The sequence below is a fragment of the Oncorhynchus masou genome, chromosome 15 (genome assembly GCF_036934945.1).
Source record: "Oncorhynchus masou masou isolate Uvic2021 chromosome 15, UVic_Omas_1.1, whole genome shotgun sequence".
In the NCBI taxonomy this organism is placed as follows: Eukaryota; Metazoa; Chordata; class Actinopteri; order Salmoniformes; family Salmonidae; genus Oncorhynchus; species Oncorhynchus masou.
In genome coordinates this window covers 30282526-30301732 of record NC_088226.1, presented here as the reverse complement: position 1 = coordinate 30301732, position 19207 = coordinate 30282526, and the positions used below count along the sequence as shown (strand labels likewise).

General features: G+C 42.2%; 1 protein-coding gene across 4 annotated transcripts; it reads right to left on the bottom strand.

Moving 5' to 3' along the window:
- Positions 1–304: 304 nt before the first annotated feature.
- On the bottom strand, positions 305–18214 carry LOC135556137 (sentrin-specific protease 5-like). Of its 4 annotated transcripts, none has more exons than XM_064989072.1 (10): positions 11483–18214; positions 10127–11346; positions 9940–10045; positions 9653–9800; positions 9445–9492; positions 9222–9299; positions 4308–4445; positions 2231–2314; positions 2094–2144; positions 305–1990 (listed from the first exon to the last, which is right to left on the bottom strand). In XM_064989072.1, exons 2-10 carry the CDS (start codon positions 11031–11033, stop codon positions 1874–1876), a joined length of 1677 nt encoding a protein of 558 aa, XP_064845144.1. In that variant the 5' UTR covers positions 11034–11346; positions 11483–18214; the 3' UTR covers positions 305–1873. The 4 variants fall into 4 exon arrangements, with proteins under 4 accessions (XP_064845144.1, XP_064845145.1, XP_064845146.1 ...); XM_064989073.1 differs by having other exon boundaries at positions 12328–18214; XM_064989074.1 differs by having other exon boundaries at positions 18058–18214.
- Positions 18215–19207: the final 993 nt, after the last annotated feature.

Genomic DNA, 19207 nt, shown 5'->3' with positions numbered 1-19207 from the left:
AGTGTCTCAATGAAGAGTTCGGCATTCGACTAGTTAGAAGCCTGCTCGAGTTAGTGCCAGGCGGACAAGCAATATCCACCATCCTAATACAGAAAAAGCCAGACCTGGAATGTGAAGCTAACGCAAGGCTGGTTAGCTTTAGAAAACCCTGAGTAGATCTAGCTTGTGTCATAGGATACCCCTCTGTTCGGTGTGGCTGGGCATCTGGGTTGTTGCATCCTCCTGATGCAACAACAGAGTAATCTCTCAAACATGAATTAAAACCAATGTAGAGAAAATGAATGCCCGAGTCATACAAGCTACATCATGGTGTTTGTATGAATGTATTCAGGAGTCAACTTAGAAAGGAAACTGTGCCACCGTTTAGGATGAGACGCATACATTGGGAACTTCCATTAACATGAAATTTTGAGGACAGTTTTCACATCTAGAGAAATCCCAATTTAACCCCTCTGGGTATCTATTTGTAAGTATAACCCTGTATTACATCAATAAATTGCAATACAATATTTTAGGTTCTACCACAGCAGCTTAAATCAAGAACAATATCAAATAAAAACCAGAAAGTCTCTCTCAACGAAGATTAAACAGATTTAACTCTAGTACAGAGAAAGCTGTGAACATGATCTCTAATGGTACCTAGTGTGCTGGAATGAAATGGATGACAGTATAGATGGATTCATTCAACATGTTCTACAGCAGCGTTTCCCCAACTACACCCAGTCTGTGGACCAGCTCAAGTGCTTGGTGGTCCTCCAATGAGAACCATAGCTTGCCAGCGCCTAAAACAAAAAAAGGCATTACTTCTTCCTCAGTACACTATGTCAAGATATGCTGTTCAAAAACAATAAGGTATACAGTATTTGACAGAAGTAGAAAGAGCAGTGTTTATGAAGCCATTTTCAGTGGAGTAGCATGGCCAATTGTAACTAAATATCTCCCACTAACTCCTGAAAGATCAATGTAATGGTGCAATGTAATTTCTGATTGAGCCGACACGTAATATTTACCGAATGTGGAAACATTGAAATGTAAAAAAGGCAGTCTCCCTATAGTTCGGATCTTCCACATTGAAACTAAGCTCAACTGTCTCAACTGCTGTTTGATGCGAAGGAGTTTCACAAGAACAAAGAGCGGAATTCAATCCCTAGCGGGAAAGATCTACGTTATAGCTCGATTTACATTTCAAGACAATGTTCCCGCGTTCGCAGAGACTGCATTCACATAAATGCTGCATGTCAGCGCAATTGGAAATTACTTTTAATTTGTAAAATGTGGATCGTCCGTGATACAGATTGAATCTAGCCCAAGAGAGCGGAAGTAGTAACAAAACAGTACATTCAATTAAAAGCTAGCCTTTGATGAGTCTTCTTGTTCTTTACCGCACTAGTCAGGCAGAGATTACATGATATAAAACAAGAACCTTCAAATTTCACCCAATGTCCCATATAATCTTCCATTTACATTTCAAGAACTGAAGTTAGGAAACGGTATCAGCACATATAGGTCCGTCACTGGCATCTAAAACCTTATAGCAGCAGCTTTAGCTCCAGACCCAGGTCAGTCAGTCAACAATGGAAACTTTGTGGACGTCAACTCCTAAAGGAATTCAAAGTCTCAGGTCCCTCCCTCCCGTTAAAGATGATTTTTTTAAAACGGGGCATTTAAAAAATAAAAAATACAATTATTGCAGAATATGCACCGCTGGCCCTCCTCTGAAGGAGAGAAAAGACTGTCACCAGTCAAATGTCGTGTCTCTACGGCATTTCCTTCAGTTTCTCCTTGGCTCCAGTAGTTTTTAAAAAGTGTTAAATGGCCCTTGTGCAATAACAGTTGTTAACCCACGGTTCACTGGAAAGGCAGGTGTACTTTCTCAGCTGTGGTCAGTCAGTTTACAGTCACAGAGCTCTTTGTAAATCCTCTTGCGGACTTTGGGCATGTCGTCCTGTGTGAACTGCAGCGGTTCTTTTAAAGCCAGGCACTTGCAGTACTGTGAGGAGCAGAGAAAAAAAATATTTAAAAAAAATCAATAAAAAAGCTCACCATAGTGTGCGTGTGGGGAATTTGCAGTATGAATGAAATTCCTCACTCACCTCCAATACAAAGACTCCACAGTCACTGTCGTTCTTCTGTTGAGGAATACCCTGAGGGTGAGAACCAGAGACAGTAGTCAAAAGAGCCAATTGGAAAATGTGAGAGAACATTCACATGGTACCATCTGAAACAATACCTTGTTTATAATCATCTTCCAGCCATTCTGATAGGTAGCTTGTTTCTTCTCCTTCGCCTCGGCCAGGATGTATCTCATGATGTTCTGTCGGGCCGATAACAAGAGGAAAACAAGGGTTTAGTTCACAAAAAAAAAGTTGAGTTACACACGGACTCCTTCGAGGTTCCCAAAATGTGGATTAGGTAGACCAGGGATGAGCAACTGATGGGGGCCACAAAAAAAAGGGAACTCATGAGGCCGCAGTGGCTGATGGGTCTGTACCCACAGCAATACAGCCCCCCCCACCACCTTCTGACCAAAACAATTTAGCAGCCAAGAGAAAAATAAATATGTTTTGTTAATTTCCTACAATTTTACACATTTTGCCATGGGGCAGAGAGAAAATGTGTAGTTTTACAGCAAATATTATGCAATTTTACACAAATGCCATTTTTTATGAACTCAGCAAAAAAAGTCCTCACTCTCAACTGCATTTATTTTCAGCAAACTTAACGTGTAAATATTTGTATGAACAAAAGATTCAACAACAGACAAACTGAACAAGTTCCACAGACATGTGACTAACAAAATCAAACATAAGTCAGTATCTAGTGTGGCCACCAGCTGCATTAAATACTGCAGTGCATCTCCTCATGGACTGCACCAGATTTGTCAGTTCTTGCTGTGAGACATTACCCCACTCTTCCACTGAGGTACCTGCAAGTTCCTGGACATTTCTAGGAGAGAATGCCCTAGCAATCTGATCCAACAGGTCCCAGGCGTGCTCAATGGGATTGAGATCCGGGTTCTTCGCTGGCCATGGCAGAACACTGACATTCCTGTCTTGCAGGGAATCATGCACAGAACGAGCAGTATGGCTGGTGGCATTGCCATGCTGGAGGGTCATGTCAGGATGAACCTGCAGGAAGGGTACCACATGAGGGAGGAGGATGTCTTCCCTGTAAAGCATAGCATTGAGATAGTCTGCAATGACAACAAGCTCAGTCCAATGATGCTGTGACACACCGCCCCACACCATGACGGACCCTCCACCTCCAAATAAACGCAAATCCGACCATCAACCCTGGTGAGACAAAACTGCGACTCCTCAGTGAAGAGCACTTTTAGCCAGTCCTGTCTGGTCCAGCGACGGTGGGTTAGTGCCCATAGGCAATGTTGTTGCCAGTGATGTCTGGTGAGGACATGCCTTACAACAGGCCTACAAGCCCTCAGTCCAGCCGCTCTCGGGCTATTGCGGACAGTCTGAGCACTGGAGGGAAGGATTGTGCATTCCTGGTGTAATTCAGGCAGTGGTTGTTGTCATCCTGTACCTGTCCCACAGATGTGATGTTTGGATGTCTGCCACTGCGAGGACTATCAGCTGTCCATCCTGTCTTAGGCGTCTCACGGTATGGACATTGCAATTTATTGCCCTGGCCACATCTGCACTCCTCATGCCATCTTGCAGCATGCCTAAGGCACAATCACGCAGATGAGCAGGGATCTTGGATGTCTTTCTTTTGGTGTCAGCAGAAAGGCCTCTTTAGTGTCCTAAGTTTCCATAACTGTGACCTTAATTGCCTACTGTCTGTAAGTGGTTAGTGTCTTAACGACCGTTCCACAGTTTCGTTGAACAAGCATGAGAAAGTGTTTAAACCCTTTACAAAGAAGATCTGTGTAGTTAATTGGATTTTTACAAATTATCTTTGAAAGACAGGGTCCTGAAAAAGGGACTCTTTTTGCTGAGTTTGTGTTAACTGATGATCAATTGGCCCTACCCTGGTTGTAATTCAACCATGCGTACTACAAGTTTATGTCACTGGCCACTAGACTAACTTACCAATCCCCCCCAAAACAATTGGCTGTCATGGGCTAATTGATTGACATTGATGCACAACCAAATGCCTAAATTGTACTCAACAGTAAGTTGAGACCCCAACTGAGCCCCCCCCCAAAAAAAGCAATCAGCGTTCCTATGTAGACCAATGTTAATATTTTCCATGCTTATCAAATCAATGTTCCTCAAGTCTAGGATGAAATTCAGAGAAGCAAGAGTTTCATTGAGCAGCAGAGGACTACAAAGTGTGTGTGATTGTACCTCTATGGTGTATTTGAAGACAATGCCCTGTGAGTCATAGTAGTGGATGTGGTGGTTGGCCATGTCTACTGTGATCAGGGACCAGTGGATCTCCAGGTGGATAGGAATCAGCAGCAGACTCTTGGAAAACAGATCCACCTGCCAAACAGAGAGAGAGACCCGAGTGGTATACTACGAAGCAAGCAAGATCTATGCAGGTTTTCTAAAAGAAGGCCAGTTTCAGTCAGCGTCACATTCTAGTTCAGGCTTTGTCCATACTGGATGGATACCATGGATATTGCTCCTCCGCCTGCCGCCAATTCTAGCAGGCTTGTAACTGTGCGTGCATGTCGCGTGTGGCTAGTCAAACTCTTCATTGCAACAATGCTGAAACAAATTAAATGAGCAGTCAGTGCCACTTTCATTTGTGATGAAAACAAAATTAAAGAAAAGTTATTGCTAATTCAGCATACTTATGTGAAATAGGCTTTTAGAAGTGCCATTTTCATTTTATTTATCGGCATTTCAGTCTTTGGTGTGCTTATCTGATTCAGAGGGGTTGGGTTAAATGCAGAAGACATTTCAGTTGTACTGCGACCCTGGTTTATAGATTTTTTAGTTTTTGTCATTTCGTGGTATCCAATTGTTTGTAATTACTATCTTGTCTCATCGCTACAACTCCCGTACGGGAGAGACGAAGGTCGAAAGTCATGCGTCCTCCGAAACACAATTAAGCCGCACTGCTTCTTAACTCAGCGCGCAGCCAACCTGGAAGCCAGCTACACCAATGTGTCGGCGGCAACACCGAGACCTTAGTTAGCGTGCACTGCGCCCGGCCCACCACAGGAGTCGCTAGTCCGATGAGACAAGGATATCTTTACCGGCCAAACCCTCCCTAAGCCGGACGACGCTAGGCCAATTGTGTGTAGACCCACGGACCTCCCGGTTGCAGCAGAGCCTGGGCCCGAACCCAGAGTCTCTGGTGGCACAGCTAGCGCTGCGATGCAGTGTCCAAGACCACTGTGCCACCAGGGAGGCCCTACGACCCTGGTTTATAAACTACATGGCTCAGATCAAAACACAATCACTTGTCTAACTTTCAGAGTATTCAGAGCTTTAATGCTTTTTGAAGTCAGTTCAGCTTCAGATAGATGTATTTTTTTAATCATGGTTTTCAGTTTCCATAATTATTTAAAAATTAAATGCATTATGAAATAATTACATAAAAATAGAGCTTTTTAATGGAAATTCTAAAGCCAAAAATAGTAAACGTTCAATTGCCGAAACATTGAAAATATACTAGTCTCCGTTAGGTATCAATAAAAACATGGGAAATTACTTAAGCAATAATACGAGGGGCCATGCATTTTGACATTTTTTATCATGGCTTTTGACAGCCATTGCAGAAAGCACTTCAATACAAACGAACTGGGCAGTGATGTAGCTAGGGTTCTTCATTTCACTCCTTTTCTATGTCCTCTATAGCAGCGCTAACATTACTGATTTCTTCTTGTCTAACGTTAATGCTAGGCTCAGGTTGCTGGTCCACTTGCTCTTCTTGTTGGCACCATTCACTAAACTTTAGTGGATAAAACAAATCAAAAAGTAACTTTAAAAGTCATCCATGACGAGTTACAGGTGTTAAGACTAGTGGTTGTAAAAGTAGTAGTGCGTTGCTAGGTAAAAACAAACAATGCCACTTTATATGAACTCTAACAATGAGGCTCTAACAATGGGAATTCCAAACCGTTGTATAATATGAAATATACACAACTGACATGTGTATATCCGTTTATATTTGAGTAAATGATTTCTCATTCCGTAAAGTCATCATCTCTGCCCAGGCAGTAGCAGCCAGCCAATCCAACGTTCTGTGCTCCCCATACTGTACTGACTTTAGTCAATCTATTCAGCTAGTCTAGCCTGCCTAAGTATGCTGCAGAGCAGTCTTCTTCAAATGCATACATTCCTCACACAGTCTGTATCTACCCTAACGCAGCAAGTGCAAAAAAAAAGTGCATCTCTCCAGAGAGGAATCAAAAAGTTTCTCGCGGCAAAATCTGTCCAAAATAAGCCCAATGCGTTTCTATGGGCTTATTTTGGACCTAAGCTTGTCGCCTGCCTTCCCACCTTGGGGGCAATGGCTCCCTTTGTTAGGGTGGAGACATGAGCATCGCTTCATTGCATAGACGGGTTGGTTGTTTAGCAACAAAACTGGAGTGTGTGCAACTATGGGGCAAAACAGACTGGGTTGGCTTAGATGGTTGACAACATGTAAACTAGATTTAGTCACCAATTTGATTGACAGCAAACATTTGCACACTAGTCTCAAATAATCCGTAACAGATGTTGGTTAGCAAGCGAGCAAAGTGTCGCCATAGAAAACACCTCAAAACAAGACATGGTATCAAGAACAAGATAAAACTAGCTGAAACGAGCCACCTATGATTTCTCACATGGCAGCTTCTTGTCATTGTTGCTAGACATCTGGCCATCCAGAATCACAACACAGAAGCGTGTGCACCGTTTGTGACGTTGTCAGTTAATTACTCTACAATATTATCGATCTCTGTCCGAGCTAGAAACAGGCACCACGGATTATGGTCATTGTACAGTTGTGGCCAAAATCTTGAGAATGACACAAATATTAATTTTCAAAGTTTGCTGCCTCAGTTTGTATGATGGCAATTTGCATATACTCCAGAATGTTATGAAGAGTGATCAGATGAATTGAAACCTCAAAAAATGGTCCCAAAAAAGGACCAGCTGACATCATGTCAGTGATTCTCTCGTTAACACAGGTGCGAGTGTTGACGAGGCTGGAGATCACCGTCATGCTGATTGAGTTTGAATAACATACTGGAAGCGTCAAAGGGATGGTGGTGCTTGGAATCATTGTTCTTCCTCTGTCAGCCATGGTTACCTACAAGGAAACACGTGCAGTCATTGTTTTGCACAAAAAGGCAAGGATAATGCAGGTAAGGATATTGCTGCCAGTAAGCTTGCACCTGAATCAACCATTTATCGGATCATCAAGAACTTCAAGGAGAGTGGTTCAGTTATTGTGAAGGCTTCAGGGCGTCCAAGAAAGTCCAGCAAGCGCCAGGACTGTCTCCTAAAGTTGATTCAGCTGCAGGATCAGGGCACCACCAGTACAGAGCTTGCTCAGGAATGGCAGCAGGCAGGTGTGAGTGCATCTGTACGCACAGTGAGGCAAAGAGTTTGAGGATGACCTGGAGTCAAGAAGGGCAGCAAAGAAGCCACTTCTCTCCAGTAAAAACATCAGGGACAGACTGATATTCTGCAATACGTACAGGGATTGGACTGCTAAGGACTGGGGTAAAGTCATTTTCTCTGATGAATCCCCTTTCCGATTGCTTGGGGCATCCGGAAATAAGCTTGTCTGGAGAAGACAAGGTGAGCACTACCATCATTCCTGTGTCAAGCCAATAATAAAGCATGCTGAGACATTCATGTGTGGGGTTGCTTCTCAGCCAAGGGAGTAGGCTCACTCACAATTTTGCCCAAGAACACAGCCATGAATAAAGAATGGTACCAACACATCCTCAGAGAGCAACTTCTCCCAACCAGTCAGGAACAGTGTGGTGACGAACAATGCCTTTTCCAGCATGATGGAGCACCTTGCCATAAGGCAAAAGTGATAACTAAGTGGCTCGGGAACAAAAGATCGATATTTTGGGTCCATAGCCAGGAACCTCCCCAGACATTAAAGCCCATTGAGAACTTGTGGTCAATCCTCAAGAGGCAGGAGGACAAACAAAAACCCACAAATTCTGACAAACTCCAAGCATTGATTATGCAAGAATGGGCTGCCATCAGTCAGGATGTGGCCCAGAAGTTAATTGACAGCATGCCAGGGCAGATTGCAGAGGTCTTAGGTCTTGAAAAGAAGGGTCAAGGCAAATATTGACTCTGCATCAACTTCATGGATTGTCAATAAAAGCCTTTGACACTTATGAAATGCTTGTAATTATACTTCAGTATTCCATAGTAACATCTGACAAAAATTTCTAAAGACACTGAAGCAGCAAACTTTGTGGAAATTAATGTGTCACTCAAAACCTTTGGCCACGACAGTACACTGAACAAAAATGAACACAACATGCAAAGTGTTTGTCCCATGTTTCGTGAGCTGAACTAAAAGATGCTCCAAACGCACAAAAAGCTTATTTCTCTCCAATTATACACACATTTGTTTACATTCATGTTAGTGAACATTTCTCCTTTGTCAAGATAATCCATCCACCTGACAGGTGTGGCATATAAATAAGCCGATTAAACAGAATGATCATTACACAGGTGCACTTTGTGCTGGCCAAAAGGCCACTAACATGTGGAGTTGTCACAATGCCACATATGTCATAAGTCTTGTAGGGAGCATTGTGAACGGAGTGCCCCATGGTGGCGTTGGGGTTATGGTATGGGCAGGCATAAGCTACAAACAACGAACACAATTGCATTTTATCAATGGCAATTTGAATGCACAAAAATACTGTGACAAGATCCTGAGGCCCATTTATTATTATTTTTTTAAGGCATCCGTGACCAACAGATGCATATCTGTATTCCCAGTCACGTGAAATCCATAGATTAGAGTTTTTCAATTGACTGATTTTCTGTAACGCAGTAAAATATTTATATTTTTGTTAATTGCCACCTCTGCAATGAACAAGGTTGAATATTTGCTTAATAAAACTAAAAAACTTGCTTCAGCCCAGAGTCCATTAGTTCTTGACTTAATAATTACATTTCTAGAGAAATGGAGTATTGGGCTCACAATTATAAACTAAATGAAAGTCAAGTAATTGATCTGACATCAGTCAATTAGTTGTTTAATAACCACAAAAATAAAACATAATTTTGGTTAATCACTCAGCACTACAGAGCTTATGATCTGATCTACAATCAGCTTACCTTTTTGGTCCATCTCTTAACCCCTTCATAGCCTTTGGCCACCAGCTGCCTGTGAAAGAAGCTGTTAAAGAAATGAACCTGCAGGAGAAAACAGAAGAAAATTCAGTAACCTTGGAAATGTAACATTAGACCGCCATCTTAACAACTCCCCTTTACCAATAACCCTTTGTTGAACATTCTGATCAAGGATCCAAAATGAATGCACTTAGGAATGTACTCCCACCTTGTGCTCTGTAGCCTCCATGATCAATTCGCCATACATGTTTATCACCTAGGCACACAAGACAAAGAAATAGGAAACATTTACTTAATCCTCTTCATTCTTGGTGGAACATAAAGCCTCTGCACTAAAGTTTTTAAATTTCAGGTTAGATAAAACAGTGAATCAGATTTATAAGCAGCAAGCACCATTTTCTATGGGCCATAGCTACCTGGTCGTTGACCCAGTTTTGATCGTCCAGTGTGGACAGGTCCTCCAGGGTCAGAGTGTGCTTGTTGTAGTCCACTTTAAAGCAGTTCATAGGGATGGAGGCTAGACCCGCTTTGTACTTCAAAACTTCTAAATGGATGTTTAGCTTCCTGGTACAGAGGGATGAGACAGATCAAACCAAGGGTCAAATGGAATAACAAGTAGACAAAAGAACAGATGCAATCAGCATAACAATGGAAATCAGTGGTGAAAGTTAAACTGGTTGGTGGGGTGTCTCATGATTCATACTTGTCAATGAAGTCCGTGTTACACTTGTTCTTCAGGTGCTCCAAGACATCAGTCTCACTGAGGGGGATGAAACTCCCGTACGTCACATAGAAGAGCTCCAGAAACTCTGAGGGAGAGACAGACACCTTAACTAAAAAGGTCATATCCAGTCAAATTTGAAATCATAGTTACAATAAAAGTCTAGTACCATGGATGAGGTCTCTGATTCCTTCATGGATGCCCTCTTCTGGTTTGGGTTGTTGTGGTGATGGCTGGGACTGCTGTGCTAGGTCTGTGGCACTTCCCTGCTCAGGTCTTTGAGCCCACACTCCTATCTTGCAGTAATCTCGGTGGTCCCACAGAGCAAATGTGTGTAGGGTGCTGCACAGAATAATGCCTGGGGAAACACAGGCTATGGCTGATGGTTCCACCTCCATAGGGGCGCTACAGTCTGTTGGTTCCTCTTCGGGGACAGCTGATGTACCGTTGGAAAGGAAGACAGCTGGGTCACCAGCCTGGGGCGGGGGCTGCTTTATGACCTCCATCTTAGGGTCTATAACTGGCTGTTTGACTGAACCAGGGGCCTTTTCCCCCTCACACACAGCCCCTTCACAGGCTCTCTCCTGCTCTATTATTGAATCAGCAAAATGCTCAACCACTGATGTCGTTACCGGTTGAACCACAGACTTATTCACCAGTTTAACCATAGTGTACGTTAACTTCTGACCCATAGAGTTCAATAAGGTTTGACCAACAGAGTTGGTTACAGGTGAAGCCAAAGGGTTTGTTACCTGCTCCACAGCAGAGTCTTTCTCCAGCTCCTCTCGGATGGCTGTTACCTGCTCCTCTGTCATTGGGGTCTTCTTATAAGATGGGCGACCACCCTTTCTCTTAGGGGTCTCCCCCAGTGCCTGGCCCTTGCCCTTCCCCGGCTGGGCCCTGCGTTGTCGGGACTTGCCACCCGGATTCCTCCCATGTGGGGCCTTCCCATCATGGAGCATAGAGTTGGGCCCGCAGCAGTCACAGGCCTTCGGTGTCCTCTTCCTCTCAGAAGAGCGGCCATTGGTGCCCACCTGTGCTGGCGGCGTGTGGGGGGCTGAGCCGTCATGAACCATGGCTCTGTCCTCAGCCCCTACCCCATCTCGCCACGGCTGCCTCTGGCCCTCAGTGCTGGTCCCAGCCCTTCAGGGGCCCTGTACCATGGAGCTCCCCAGTGGATGGACTCTCGAGATGAGTCACACCAGTCTCTCAGATGGTGGAGAACGTAGATTCTCAGGGATGAGGCCTTGCTGCTCCTCCTATGCTTCCCTAAGCAGTACTCCGGATTGGCGGGTTTGTGAACATACACCGTACCAACATGCGTTCAGTTCCGTGGGTGGTCTTCTTACAACCTGCTCCAACAACTCTTCTTAGGAGCCAAGGAAGAAGCTGCATTCAAGTAAAGAGCCGTGTTAGGCTAAATGTGTAAAATTAACAATTAGTGTGTGAAATGAACATACTACTCTGTGCAATTTGATGACAACAGTACTGTGTAGATAGGCATATTAGAAGAAAGCGGTATGACCTGTGTTGTCAAATGTTGCTCCATCACAGATAACTAATAATTTCCCAACTCAAGAATGTACTCTTAAGGAGTGTAGGAGAGCCTACAGTTACTTCTGAAGGTCCAAGGATATGGGTTATCTTCAGAGGTAGACTGCGTCTGGCAGCCAAAAACGCCATCTAAAACATGAATTGATTCTCAATTGAAAAACAGTTAGAAGCATAAAGCCCTTTACTTTCATATCACATCAAAATAATTTCACAAAATGGAAAATACACTTTCTGTACACGGTTTTAACCGGCTTCAGCGCTGCAGCCGATAGTGTGTTGTGTAGCGGCCTTCTTCCGCTACACAAGTGTTGAGCATACTACGTAGCTAGTTAGCACAGGTGCCGCCTCAGTCTTCCGTAAACGGCCGTGTGGGAACAGTAACACTAAAAAGGTGTGTAGTAATTTAAAAAGATGCACTATGCAGAAATCGCTCCACCATTTCTTGGTTGCTAAAAATCTAATAGATTGTGTAATTTTAGTTTGTGATCAAACAAGCAAGTTTAGTGTTCAATTATTCTCTACCATGTGAAATCTTTTCCATAAACAAAAATTTTGTATTTTCAGCTAGTGTTCAACACCTAATGTAAGATGCAAAAAAAATAAACTTAATGGGAAGCATAGAAATAGCACACACAGAACAGATCTACCACTTCTTAGGGCTTGCTTTCAATGACAGATCTATACACACACACACACACACACTTAGTTCAATTTGGGTCGGGTCACCCAAAAGTCACATATATTACAGCTTTAATATTATGTTCTGAAAATTATTTATTGCTAATATGAATAGGAACATATGTTTCCAAACCGTACCGCAAGTGATGCGTGTTCACGTTCAGAATGAGCGTCGGGGAAATTCTAAACAAAAGTCCCCCAGGAAAAAAGATTCTTCAATAGGCACTAGATATATGCTGACCACACCGGACTCATTGCATGCATATTACACATACATGTTATTCAATAATTTCAAGCGAGCGTCTATATCCAGCCACTAAAATATAACTTGGGCTGTATTTTGTTCTATTTTAGACACTTGACGCGCTGCAAGTCCTGCCTCTCTCTCATTATTGGTTTTTAGGAGAATATACCCATGTGGGTAATTGAAAGGTGAGAGGTTCAGACTCCAGTCAGTTGCAGTAATGCACCTTAAAGTTGGTTGCCAACCAGTAGTGGAGGCTGGTGGGAAGAGCTATAGGAGGACGGGCTCATTGTAACGGCTGGAATGGAATATCTTTAACTAGGCAAGTCAGTTAAGAACTAATTCTTATTTACAATGACAGCCTACGAAAAGGCCTCCACATCACGACAAGAGACAACATAAAGAGAGACCTAAGACAACATAGCATGGTAGCAGCACAACACATGGTACAAACAGCACAAGTGGCAAGCTGCAGAGAAGTGAAAAGATGAGTGACCCAGGGATATCTGTGCTTTGGGGACATTTAACAGAATGTGACTGGCAGAACAGGTGTTGCATGTGGAGGATGAGGCCTAAGACGGTTTTATAAATAATCAATCAGTGGCTCTTGCGACAGGTGTACAGAGATGGCCAGAAGAGTATAGAAGTGCAGTGATGTGTCCTAGAAGGAGCATTGGTGCAAAATATGATGGCCGAACGGTAAAGAACATCTAGCCGCTAGAGAGCACCCTTAACTGCTGATCTATAAATTATGTCCCCATAACCTAGCATGGGTAAGATGGTCATCTGAATCAGGGTTAGTTTGGCAGGTGGGGTGAAAGAGGAACGATTACGATAGAAGAAACCAAGTATAGATTTAACTTTAGCCTGCAGCTTTGGCATGTGCTGAGAGAAGGACAGTGTACCGCGAAGGACAGCCATACTCCCAAGTACTTGTATGAGGTGACTCAAGAGGTAGCAATCACACCTGTGGGGAGAGGGGCATTCTTCTTAACAAACCACATGACCTTTGTTTTGGAGGAGTTGAAAACAAGGTTAAGGGGAGAGAAATCTTGGACACTAAGAAAGAAATGGTGTAGAGCGTTTAACACAAAATCCAAGGAGGGGCCAGCTGAGTATAAGACTATCATCTGCAAATAAATGGATGAGAGAGCTTCCTACTGCCGGAGCTATTATGTTGATGTAAATTGAGAAGAGCGTGGGGCCTAGGATCAACCCTTGGAGTACACCCTTGGTGACAGGCAGTGGCTGAGACAGCAGATGTTCTCTTTATGCACTGCACTCAGAGAGGTAGTTAGAAAACCAGAGCAAAGACCCCTCAGAGACACCAATACTCCTTAGCCGGCCCACAAGAATGGAATGGTCTACCGTATCAAAAGCTTTGGCCAAGTCAATAAAAATAGCAGCACGACATTGCTTAGAATCAAGGGAAATGGTGACATCATTGAGGCCCTTTAAGGTTGAAAGGGACATCCATAACCTGAGCCAAACCAGAGAGAATAATAGACATCAAGGAAGCCAGTCGATTATTGACAAGTTTTTCCAACACTTTTGATAAACAGGGCAAAATAGAAATAGGCCTATAACAGTTAGAATCCATTTTCCCAGAACTTTGAGTTAGACCCACAGTGTGAACTGCTCCTTAAAGGAACTTTGGCCTTCCGGATAGCCTAAGTGCACTTATTTCTCATTTGCCTGAACAAGAGCCAATCAGCTTGAGTATGCGTGTGCAGAGCCTTTTGCCAAATGCAATTATTGGAGGTGGAGTAACTCTGCAAGATAACGGTCGAACCAAGGGCTTAAACTGTTTTAAATGCTAATTTCTCTTTATGGGGCTGTGTTTGTTAACAATATCACTAAAATTATCCAAAAATAAAAGGACTAAGCATCTTCAGAGGGGATCAAGCTAATTCTATACCAATTTTAAAAAAGGCCAGGTCATGAAGGTTTGCTCATTAACATTTTTTAGCAAGTGTCTATGACAAATCAGGACACGTCGTTTCACTGAGCAGCCATTAGGAACACAGACTGTAAAACAGTGATCACTAAGGTCATTACAGAAAACGTCAGACTGATACCTATTGGGATTATTTGATGTAAGCATGTCCCAGTTTAGGTCACCTGGCAGGACAAATTCAGACTTAGTGTAAGGGACCAGGAGAGAACTTAGGGCAGGTAGGGTACAGGCTGGTGTTGATGGAGGATGATAACACCCAGCAACAGTCAAAGAGCTATTTGAAAGTTTAATGCTTAAAATAAGCAAATCAAATTGTTTGGGGACAGACTTGGTGGAAACTGAGCACAGAAGGTGATTCTTGGTAAAGATTGCCACTCCAACTTTGGAAGATCTGTCTGGCCAAAAAAGGTTATAACCAAAAAGGGTTAACATTAGTATTCAAAACACGTCTCAGTAATGATCAACACCTGGATTGGAGCTGTGAACCCACACTTTCAATTGACCGATTTTAGGTAATAAGCTTCTAGTGTTAATGTGCAGAATACCCAGGCTTTTAAAAGAGTAGAAATCAGTGAAACAGATATCAGAGCACAAGAATTGGGGCTAGCAACAGTAGATAGGGTGTACATGCACATTTCCAGATATCATCAACAGTAATAAAATCAAGGCACGGTAGAGGACAGGGAGAGCTCTGCAGTGTTGATTTATTACATTTGAATGTGCATCAGATGGCAACAAGATCATATTACACAGCAATTTCATCCGGTAACATGAATACAAAGCCGGCGAGAGGTGGTTAGAATAGGATGGGAGGCCAAGAGTCCATGTAACCAATAGAGAGTCAGAGTCCCATGTGTGGGAACAAACAGTCTGTCCCACGGTTGGGTAAACAAGAAAGTTCAGTGAACAAAGCATGAAGGAATCATGAGACAAAAAGCAAAAATGCACAAGCAAAAAAATAACGACTTGGGACTAGCCATTAGAAGGTCAGAGTCACTCGCCCCAACAGTGCCTGTGAGCTGGAGGTGAGCGAAAGCTCGGGGGGGGGGGGGTGGTACCTGTACCAGGGGAGACAACCAGGACAGACGGTAAACAGATCGCCAGGTGGAATCCAAGCAGCAGTGCAGCAGGCAATGGAAGTAGGTGTCACACCCACTTAGAAGAAGCGTTTTTCTGGAGGCAGATCTATTGTAGAAAATGCCAGTAGATGGTCTCTGAACAGCAGGAGGGGGCTTCAAGGCCTCTGGATTTGGGTGGGGTAGCCTGCCATTTGTTGGGCTCAAAGGCTTTGACACCTCACACGTCAGTGCTAATTGAAGTTTTATCTGGTCTGTCTCAGTTCCAGGTTGGATAGTAGCATTAATCCTTCCAGGTCCTTTAGTCCAAAATTAGGTTGTAAGTTTGGATTTTTGATCTGGAGTGAAGGTTATGCTGTGGAGGGTAGCATCCTGTATATGTCTCGAATTTCCTGTCTGCAGGGAAAGAAATATATACAAAACCGAAGCATGGAGGACGAGAAAAATTGAAATTGACTCCATGTTTCTCATTCTTGATCCATGACACACATGCGGTAGTTAACAATCTATGGTTTTGTTTTATGAAAGGAGAGACGGAATCAGGGAGAGAGATGGAGGTTGGAAGGTAGGGTGAGGATACAGGGCGAGTCAGGCAGCTACATTGTTCTCAGCTCCAGCAGTGAAATACATGGAACAGAATAAAAAAAATGTTGTTTCCATGTGTAATATCGTTCCATTAATTCCATTCCAACGAGCCTGTCCTATAGCCCCCCCACAAGACTGAACTAGGAGAGATTACTAGAAACTATATAGGTTTCCCCTTTATCTGTGGACCCCTTGTCAGAGTAGAGAGAACACAATTTCATGTGACTAAAAATTGGTCGATATTCTACAAAGATCCATCAAAAAAGAGACCGTGTACATTTCAAGTAAAATAACAAACCAATGTTAATATCCCAGGACAAGTTGCTAGCAACAGCAAGCTGGCTAGATAAATGTTTCAAGCTGTCCCCAAATGAATATAGTTGGTTCAGAGTTCGTTTTGATATTTCAACCTGCTTGTCCTGATCATGTCTGGTGGGATAGACAAACTCAACATGCACACGTGCGGAGCCATTTTGGTCGTATGTCAGGTCTGTGGTAATCTTTTCTTTGCTTCCACCACAACTAGGATACTGATGTAACATTTATATTTATGATTCTGACATTTACTGTCTATCATTACATAAATAAAGACAATATCCAAATGTAAATTATTAATATTATTGGCATACTATTTATTAGGCTAATGCATTGCTAAAATAACATGTATTACAGCTAATAATGGTTATGTCTAACAAATAAAACATCTCCCTGGCAAGTTCAGTTGCTGTTGGACTAGTTACCAACCATGTGAAATTAGCCACAATAAGGATTAGCCACAACTGAAATTTGCTGGTGGCTTTCAAAATATAAAGCCACACCATTTAAAAGTGATGTAAACAGCTACAAATAGTGGAATCATGCCATATTTGGACAAAGTAATGCTAAACAAGGTTGGAGAGTTGTATATAAATTCAACAAAAGACAACAGGTAATTAGACAACAAAAAAAACAATTTGAAATCGCACTGTGGGTGTACTACACTTCAGACTTGGATTGGGGGCATACTTATATGCACTGTCCAGCCTTACCTTGGGTCCGGGACATGGGGTATATAGAGAGCAATAATAATGGCGTCTTTTTGTAGGCACTAACTCCGTCATGGTTCGTTGGACAAAGCTTTTCATGGACAATATCGTATACGTTTTGATCTAAGAGCTAACGTCACTTTGAATTGTTAAGCATTTATGTAATAAAAAAGTACATAAAGCACATATGGCTTAATAATTCACGATTATGTTAACTGACTTCTCATAGAACAAAACGTATACGTTCTCCTAAACCTGTGTAAATTTAAACCTCAGACCTTATTTTCGGCGTTCATCCCAAAACCGTATTATTTCCCCATATGAATGACAACCAGAGGTACCTAATTTCCGGTTTTTAGGACGACAAACTATTTTGTTTCTAGTTTCACATAAGTCTTTTTTTTGCAGACGGTCTTATCCAGAGCGACTACATGAGCAACTGGGGTTAAGTGACTTGCTTAAGGAAAGATTAGGCACATAGTCGGCTTGGGAATTCGAACTGGCGACCTTTCGGTTACCCAACGTTCTTAACCGCAAGGCTACCTGCCGCCCCAGTTACCTAGCTAATATGTGAAGGGAAAGAGGTGGGATATCTAGTCAGCTGTACAACTGAATGCATTCAACTGAAATGTGCATTTCGTATTTAACCGAGGTGCCATAATCGACATCCACGTCTTCGGCGCTCAGCCATGTATACAATATAACTTGGAACCACTTTTGCGTGTTGCAATAGCTGGTTGGATAAGGCAAGGATATTTATCTGTTTGCTGTCATGTGTGTGAATGTTACATCAAAACGCAGAAGAGCCACGATAACGTAGGAGGGGTGAACAAGCTTGCTAGCATAGCAAGCTGACTAGCTACCAACACAAATGGTTATTCCTGTTATTTCCATGTCTGGAAAAAAAAGCTATCGGTCTGCACAGAAACTAATTTTTCCAGTAACGATAACTCGCCAATAGAAACACATAAAAGCACATACATTACCACATTTCTGCAATAGTGAAACAAGTTGCACGGCTACTACAATTATATCAAACGAATCACTTGTCAAACAATCGGTCTCATTAGTTTGCTGTCGTTTACTGATTGCGTCACATTTAAGCGCAAACACTATACCATAGAGAAATATAGAGGACTGGAGTGGCCAAAAGGTCGTCTTATCGTGGGAAGCACAATTGAGAGCGTCCATTTACTCTAGTGTCAAAAGTGACTACAAAGTGTAAATATAATAATTTTTGTCTGTCTCCTTTAAAACAGTTTGGAACTTCAGTGCTTCACAACAAGTGAAGTTTTGGTTTGGATTGAATTCTACAGACGAAGAACCATATATGTGACAATTTTTCCATTTTAAGATAATCAGTTATTTTTATATTATTAATTGTGTGTACCACATTAGGTGTTTTATGGTTGACAAATGATTTACCATACCCATATCTTCCAACAACTATTGATATTTGTTTTGTTATTTCAAAAACTGCTTTTTTTATTGCTATTTTAATTTTTAGAATGTGGAAGAACAGTATCTCTCCAGTGATGATTTCAGTTTGTGGAAGAACAGTATATGTGACATTTTGACTCTTGTCAGATGTCCTTTTTTAACACCTGATGTGTTTTAAGTACTTTCAAGTACAGATGCCCTTCATGTAAATAACTTGAATGCAATATGTAGTTAATTAATTTGTATGGAGGTTCATTTAAAGGTGGTCTATCAACTTTAGCACTGATAACTTTTCTTAAAAGTTGAGTCATGAAATCTTAGTCTCATTTAAAATTAAGCCCTCAATGTGAACATACCATAGAATAACTACAAAAATAGAATACTATTAAATTAATTCAATCAAAACCAGCACAACTTGTACATATCAAATATGGATCAATGTGATGTGCCAATATGCATATCCATTATGCAGGGCACTAAGGTCAATATTACAAAATGTTCAGAAAACCATTCTCTTTGCGTTTAACACTATGATCAGCAATTAAGTTTTGAATTGCGTTAAACCCATGTTAAAGGCAAGAAATGTCCTTCTGTACTGAGGTGACAGCAGTAAATAAGTATTAACTGCTTAGAGTTAATGCTAAATGTGGTGACAGAGAGACGCACTGTATATTGTAATTCTTTTTTTTTT

What these genes read in the sequence shown, in the direction of transcription:
- LOC135556137 (XM_064989072.1), bottom strand. Translation starts at nt 11,033, where the DNA reads ATGGTTCATGACGGCTCAGCCCCCCACACGCCGCCAGCACAGGTGGGC. An exon ending in TGGAGGCTACAGAGCACAAG is followed by an intron (nt 9,300 to 9,444) that starts GTGGGAGTACAT and finishes TTTCTCCTGCAG; the next exon opens with GTTCATTTCTTTAACAGCTT. An exon ending in GTGGAGTCTTTGTATTGGAG is followed by an intron (nt 1,991 to 2,093) that starts GTGAGTGAGGAA and finishes TGCTCCTCACAG; the next exon opens with TACTGCAAGTGCCTGGCTTT.